The sequence below is a fragment of the Austrofundulus limnaeus genome, unplaced genomic scaffold (assembly GCF_001266775.1).
Source record: "Austrofundulus limnaeus strain Quisiro unplaced genomic scaffold, Austrofundulus_limnaeus-1.0 Scaffold34, whole genome shotgun sequence".
In the NCBI taxonomy this organism is placed as follows: Eukaryota; Metazoa; Chordata; class Actinopteri; order Cyprinodontiformes; family Rivulidae; genus Austrofundulus; species Austrofundulus limnaeus.
This window is the reverse complement of record NW_013952436.1, coordinates 918,917-926,830: the sequence shown is the minus strand read 5'-3', so window position 1 is coordinate 926,830 and position 7,914 is coordinate 918,917. Positions and strand designations below refer to the sequence as shown.

Genomic DNA, 7,914 nt, shown 5'->3' with positions numbered 1-7,914 from the left:
TCATGACAGAGTCCCACCCCTAAATAAATAAATAAATAAATATATACTATTTATTATTAAAATAATATACATTTTTGTATCATGTTTGTTTCACAACTATTGGTTACCTTGTTAGGCTTCCTTGTCCATAAAAAAAATTGTTTTGATAGTTTTAGTGTGGCATCCTGGAGTTTTCTTTTTTCAGCGTTCATGTCATACTCAAAAAAGCTTAAATGAATCTYARGAGAATGTGAAAGTGTAGCTCAATATTTGTAAAAGTGACTGAGKYACAGTCATAATTGTGTCAATTAGAATGTCCAGCTATCTTGAATGATTGACTGTAAGAGTAAATCAGTTGTATATGAAGCATACACTTCAAATGATTATGCTCTGAAAGTTTCATTGAAATCTGTTCAGCGTATCATGCAGTGTTTTGCAAAAACTGTTTTGCAGAGTCACCCCTAATTTACCCACGATGCGATTCCACTCCGCTCCGCTGCGGTGCGCAGTTCGTTTGCACCCCAATTTATACAGAGTCCCCTCCATTCAGACCGCGCCGATGCGACACACAGAGGAGGGAGYGTGTGCAGCAAAGAGACTGTGCGATAAATCCAGTGATAAATGTGGATGTCACAGCAAAATAATTAATTCTGTGGAAGACGGACTCCAAACACAGTTGAAACTGCTGCGCTGTCGTCTTTTTGACACTTCTAATTTCAAAATAAAATTCACTTGTATTATGTGTGTATGCACACGCTGCACGCTACATGCTGCTGTCTGCTTCGCAAACAGAATGATACATTTTTACAGCATTTGTGTRTAAATATATCCATATATTTAGTAATATAGCTGGAATTTTGACAAAAATTTGTCTGCCTTTGGTGAATTATTTTGAAAACACTGATGTTGTGCTTGTTCCTTTTCTTGTTGGTGTGACGTAATCTTTGTAGCCGGAGCAGCTCCGGCRTCAAAAATAGGATCAGATCTAATTTTGGTGGATCGCCGTCCGCTCACCACCGCCCTGCACCGYCGTGCGGAGCCAGTGTAAATATTGATTATAATGCTWGCATATTTGCTGTGGAGGTCAGAGGTCAGAGTGGCATCTAGTGTAAATTAGTGGTAAGGGTGTCTTAAGATAAGGTGCGTATTGTGTTTTTTTTTAATTTGCACAACAAAATGATGGCCCAAAAAAAATTCTGTTTTTATCTGGCAACCCTGGTGGTCTCACTCATGCACTGATCATGCAGGGGGTAACCAAAAAGTTCCACTCTGAGACCTGGTTTCAAAACATGCTGGTGTCAGTCTCCGATCGCCAGTGACGTGTGAACTTAGGGGCTGGATCGCAACAAAAAGGCTGCGGTTTTACTGAAAAACCATCTCCGTGTAAACAGCCCTTTAGAGACAAAGACGTTGCGCAATCTGTTAGGCCCCCAGAGTGTTCGYAACAGATCAGTCTCACCACCACACACTAGATTTTAGGTCAGTATCTGTAAAATTCACTGAGTTGCAGATGTTTTTGTGATGTTCTTGAATTGTTTTAACTCAAAAAGTCAAGCAGTTGCAGATGTGCAACCACTGATGATTTTATGAGTGTTTCATTATAACATTTGTGCTGTGGTTTATGAGATATATGCTCGTGTGATGGTTAAAAAAACATTATTTTCTGTTTTTGCCTTTCAGCAGAGGGTGATATTTGTCTGTAGTCGTATAATTAAGGTATACAGTATGTGTCCAGGCTTCACTTGGCCCATTAGCTTTGTATACTGGCAAMTGCTGACTGATTAACAGTGATAATAATTAAAACATGTTACCAGACCTATCCACCCTGATAAAATKAATCACTGTTAWACCTTGARAAATAGTATTGTTTATTGACAGATGGTCTGATTTAGTCAACATAGAAGAAAACGTTGACCGTACCTCGTTTCTGTTCTGCAGATGCTGTTCTTCAGGAAGGAGAATGTCACTTTGTCTAACACTGGAATGCTGTGACACTGAATTAAAATAATGTTCTATTGTTAGTGAAGTATTTTTCGTTATCTATTTTTTTCCATAAAAGTGAAGTTTTATTGGGATAATTTTATAAGCATATTGTTGACAAATGTTTTGTATATTTACAGTTTGTACATTTATTTGTTAGCATATTGGCTATATTATTTAGAAAAATGTGAATATATTTAATGCACACCCAGGTGAAAAAAATATTATACTAAGTATACTAAATCTAAGTATACTCTAGTATACTTGAAGCCACACTCATCATCAGTATACTTAAAGAATGTCATTTTGGAACAACTAATTTAACACTAAATATACTTTAGTTGTACTTAACTTGTACAAAAGCACGGTTTTAAGTGTATTAAGTATACTTTTAAATACTAAAATGGAGCAACTTCAAATATACTTAGTACACCTTAAGTGTATAGACAAAGCTATAAACTTAAAGTGTACTAAGTATATTTTAAGTTGTTCCATTTTAGTATTTAAAAGTATACTTAATACACTTAGAATTGTGCTTTTGTACAACTTAAGTACAACTAAAGTATATTTAGTATTAAATTAGTTGTTCCAAAATAGCACTCTTGAAGTATACTGATGATTAGTGCTGCTTCAGGTATACTAAAGTATACTTAGATTTACTATACTTTGTATATTGTTATAATTTTTTTTTCCTGGGCAGGTCTAGAGCAGTGCCATTTGGGAGGTAACGTGTATGGTCTGTAATTTTATGTCTTACATTTAGATGAAACTCCAGATGTATTAGCAGGACATGTCTCTGATTTCACCAACAGGTTGTAAAGTGGTTTCATTGTTAGCTGATTGCTGTAAAGCTTTATTTTGATTATTGGAGTGGGCAAACAGCCAATCAGAAGCAGTTTGCCAACTTGCATGCTAGCAAGTACTGTAAGCAAGCAGAGAACATTATGTGGCTTTTGATGGTCACGCTTTTTAATATGTTCTGCTGCACCATTAAAAGTTCATAATTTTCTCAAAGTTTATTGCAGAGTTGCAACATTATGAYGGAGATACGAAGAAGTGGCAGCGTGAAACAGGGTCACTGCTCCCACAGGAAGAATGTTCGTCTGCTAAAGCTCTGTCTGCCCCTGTATTTAATTAAATTCTGGTATCAGCTCTTTTCCTCTTATCCCTCCCTTCCTCTTCAACATGCATGAAATTGCACAGCATTATCTATTATTTATTCCCTCTCATTTGCTTATTGTTTCTTGTGGATGCCTTCGACGGGGCACTTGCCGCTCTGTTGCCTCTGATATGACGCTCCGCTTCAGCTTGCTCACTGCTCAGGCCCACCTCCTCTGCAGGTCTGAGTCCAACTCATTTGCTGGCAGTGGTTGAGGGGGAGCTACGGATTTTTTTCTCCTCTCTCCCCTCTCTCCCCCTTTCACCCAATGACAGCACGGTGAGATGCTATGAGGGCTGAGTGCTAATGAGCTGACTCTGCAATGCTGGGGGAAGATGCTCGGGAACAGAGGGGGAGTCAGAGGACGGAGCAGTCGGAGACGCTCTGGCAGACGGGGGAGCCGAGGGGCCGTTATGACCATGTCATGAAGGGGTTAGAGGGACACAGCTGCAGCAGCCAGACAGACAGAGCTGTGTGCCAACAAAAGGTGGCTATTTGGTCAAATTGCACACATTTAAAATGCAAAACCAACCGTGTTCGGCTGTTTCCTGTATCCTGCTGCTCGTTTTTATTTCTGTTTTGGCTTTTTATGTTGTTTTTTTTAAAGGTCATAAAAACGTATAAGTGRTTATTTACAATATCCCATAAAGTTGCATCAACATGTACAAAACTTGCATTTTATAGTAAYGCTTACACCAAWTRTGTGTTKGGATGACTCTCAGCAACTACCACACCAAATTTCAACTCAATATCTGCAAAATTGACAACTTGTGTATAATTAAGTTTGCTTAGGTGAATTATTTTGAGGCAGTCATCTTGAATCAGATTGACTTCAAAGGTTAATCAGTTGTACATATACATACAACGACTACTTTCTGAGAACCTCGTTAAAACCTGTCCACTGGTTCATGACATATTTTGGTAACAACACACAGGGTTGACTTTAATATGTAATGCAAAACTCTGAAATGAATATAASGCAAKGYCTGTTAGCACTCAGAGCTTACGATGGCATGACTCTAAATGACCACCACTCCAAATTTCAGCTCAGTATCTGTTAAATTGACTGGCTTATAGCCATGTTTGTGTTTGCTAARGTTGATTAGCTGTGGCGACCATCTTAATTTGGTTTGATTCCAAAAGTTAATCAGTCGTAGAAGCACATTCAGTGTTGACTTTRTGAGTGTTTCTTTGAAATCCGTCCAGTGCTTCACAAGATTTTTTTGCTAACAGACAGAAGACAGAGGCAGTTACACAATTGGCTGCTTTTTTATGCTGGCAGGTGATACAGACAAGCTAATTTATATATTTTTTAAACTGATAGGTGAGTACTTGTAAAATTGATATTTGCTGAACAGTCAGTTCAGTTTTGTGTAAAGAAATATTGACTTCTTGGCAGAATACAGACAGAACTGCTGGGAATGTGTATGACAGTTGTTCACACATGTATTTAATATATGTTGTTTCATTATCCTAAAGGATTTTTGTGGGGTTTTTTTCGAAGATATTTTTTTCTACACTTGATAGGAACAAAGTAAAAAGAAAAAACAAATCTCCATGTGTTATTTCCAGTGCACCTCCCAGGATCGAGGTGAGGAGGAAGTCCTGCTGGGACACTGGACACTCACTTACATGCATGGGTGACCGAGAAGCTGTTGGACGACTCCAGGTTGTCCACGTTGTAGTTGAGATGGAAAGGTTTCTCGGTGGTGTTCTGGTTGGTGTTGTAGAGTTGGACCGCGAACCTGAACGCGCTGTGTTCCTGCACCGTGGAGCGCATGAACAGMCCCCCTTTGAATGAGATGAAAAAGAAAAAAAATACAGGATCAGACACCTGAACTGTCCCACTGTCCTGCTCAGTCTACTGTTTCTTTTTACATTTATTAGTTTTGGAACAAAACGATCCAGAACTCTAAATACACAAAAGGAGACGTCTTTAACTCTKTTGTTTTCCGTCATCTTACCAAATGAAAGCTAGGCTACTTCAGCTGTTTTCTGGACATTTTTCAAAGCAGCTTTAATGTAGTTTTTCAAAGCAGATGCTTTAAGCCTACACCGCGGAAAATCAAGTTGCGCAAAGCTGCGCGCACATGACGCTTCCTGGATAAACGAAATGTACAAATCACGCGTTTTCTTTGCCGATCAGAAACTGCAGCTCTGCCCGGCAAAAAGCGCCGACTTACCGATGTTAATCTGATTGGGAAACCCTGCGAAGGACTGCTCAAAGACCCACAGGAACAAGAAGAACACCACGCGCTGTGCCATTTTCTCTCTCCGACCTGTCTCTTCTTCAACTCCTCAAAAGGTTCCGTCTCAGCAGATTCATATGTTCGGGATGAAAAGCCGGGAGCAAACGGATATCCAGCGGAGAGATGACGGTGGCTCACAGTGCACCAATTCATTCATTGAGGTGCAGCCCAGCTGCAGAGCAATTTTTTTTCTTCCTCTCCCGCAACTAAGAAAGAGAGAGGAGCCGGGAGAAGGAGGCTGAGAGGGAGGGGGAGGAGGACGAGGAGAGGAAGATGGAGCTGATCTGAACTCTGATTGGACCCGCCGCGCCAGGCCACTGTTGGTCAAACTTGATCTGACGTTAAATTAAAAAAAGAAGCCCCCCCAGCCGGGTGGATTATGACGCCTCGGGATGAGTGAGCGCGCGCGCGGCCACTAGTCAATGTGAGCCCACCGCTGACCGAGTCAATAAAAAGAACCCTGTAATCTCAGGTGGGCCGGGACTCCTGCGCGCCCAGCTGCTGCCAGATGTGGCAGCTGCTGCATTATCAGGATGCATGGGTGGTGTGTGTGTTTGGGGTGCAAAACAATGACGTGAAGCTATTGTTGGCTGGGGGGCTCTAAAGTTTTTGTCCAGCAGTATCACAAATATTAGAGGAACTCATTATGAAGAGCTGCAAAAAGTAATAAAGTAGCTAAATAAATGATCTGCACAATATGTCAATGGTTCCTCCAATAAAACTCTTAATAAAGTCTGGAAGTTTTCTTTCGTTATTAGACAATTATTTTGTCTCTTCAGAACATCAGCTGTGACACCTCTGATGAAGGCCTAAGAGTCATAAGGTATGAGAGATATAAAACATTTTAAAACAAAGTACGACTTCAATATCAGTGGTTAGTAATAGTGACCACACAACGTGTCCATCAATGGAAAGAACCAAAATGACTGAAAATAAACTTACTAGTCTCAGCAAAGGTTTTTGCAACAGCTGTGTGCGCTAAAAAAAGGGGGGAAAAGAAAAGAAAAACAGATATCTTGGATTTACTTAACTTATCTCAACATTTTTTCCCAGTGGTCTGTCTACACTCAAAAACAGATTGTTGGATTTGCTTAATTAAGTCATGTCAACAATTTTCACTCAACTGAGTTGAGTAAATCTAAAGCAACTTTCACATTTATTTTAAAGAAAATGTGAAAGTTGATTTACATTTCTGTTTTTTTTTTGAGTATTTGTGGTCCTGCTTTCGCCTTGATATTTACTCTTAAGTTGTCGTCTGTGTTTTCAGGTGTGATAATCGACACGATCCACTTTTATATTTTGATGTAACCATTGTCTTTTGTCAGAATTCTGCAATAACGTAGGGTAATGATGTGGTTTTAGGAGAATTCAACCCATTGCTTTATTTACATGAGCGTGGACCTGCATTTCAGAGTTGCACACCATTATATCTGTAAAAACTAATGGACGAAGCCTTTTTCAACAGTGCATTATGTATAGTTCAGAATAACCTTTGATATTTCTTAATTGGCAATGAATACATTTACTGTATATTAAATATTAAATAAGATAATAATAATCGTTTAGAAAAGTAAACATGCATTTTTGGTGGATAGCCAAGCTGTACATAAGGGAAGCCTTGTGAGGAAACAAAGGTTAAGTGAGTAGAGCTGTCCATGGTGCTGAAAGTGCAAATAAGTGAGATTTATGATGAAGGTTTTGCATTATGTGGTTGCATTTAACTCTAAAACTGTATCTAAATACATCTGTAAGGAGAAGTTTAAATCAATGTAAAAGTTAGGAATAAAATGTTAACTTGAGCAATAATGATTTATTTTATTTTATTATTATTATTTGGTTATTTAGTATTATTTTTTGTTTTAAAGCTGCAGCAATCCCCTTTGGTTCTAAACACACTAGCCATTAGCTCATCATTCTGGTCAGGAGAAAATTTTATCTAAGCTGAGATGCTTCAAAAAGCTACATAAAACAATTTGAATACTAAGCATACAAGTAACACAATGTATATCATTTTCTTATTTTTTTAGCCATTTTCTTGCATTAACATCAGAATGTAGCYTAATGTCTGCCAGTCCTTTGTAAAAAAAGATACATGTAAGGTTAGGTCTGTCAAAATAAATTGTCCAGCTGTCAGTTCTTGAGTCATTTTCTTCATTAAGAAGCAAGTAACTCACAACAATGACAGCATGCGAGATAAGAAGAAATACAAAAAAAAGAAAATCATTCTATATTTGGTTTGAACTGTCCATGTCAATCTGTTTCCAGCTGGGGTCACAGTTGACATCAGTTCCCTTGGAGACTGTTATCTCTCTGAAGATAAATCTTGCACACACTGATGCTCTGGTCCCCCCAGCCTCCGTGTCAAAGTTTCACCATGTTGTTCGTTTGAGCTCAGAGGCTGAAGTCATGTGAAATGACCTCAATCGTGCTGACTTCTCTGATTCTTCTTCACCATCATCATCATCACAACTTGAACTCAACAACTGATGGTGGAGTTGAGATATTTAGCTGTAATGTTGTTCAACTTAAATGTTATATAATGTAAAT

At 38.7% G+C, this 7,914-nt stretch overlaps 1 protein-coding gene across 1 annotated transcript in view; it reads right to left on the bottom strand.

Moving 5' to 3' along the window:
* gria3b (glutamate receptor, ionotropic, AMPA 3b) overlaps positions 1-5,787 on the bottom strand; it is a gene marked incomplete at its 3' end in the record, with an annotated part of 129,869 nt that extends 124,082 nt beyond the window's left edge. The window contains 2 exon segments of the mRNA XM_014006069.1: positions 4,751-4,909; positions 5,302-5,787. Of these exon segments, the coding sequence (XP_013861523.1) occupies positions 4,751-4,909; positions 5,302-5,383 (241 nt within the window).
* Positions 5,788-7,914: the final 2,127 nt, after the last annotated feature.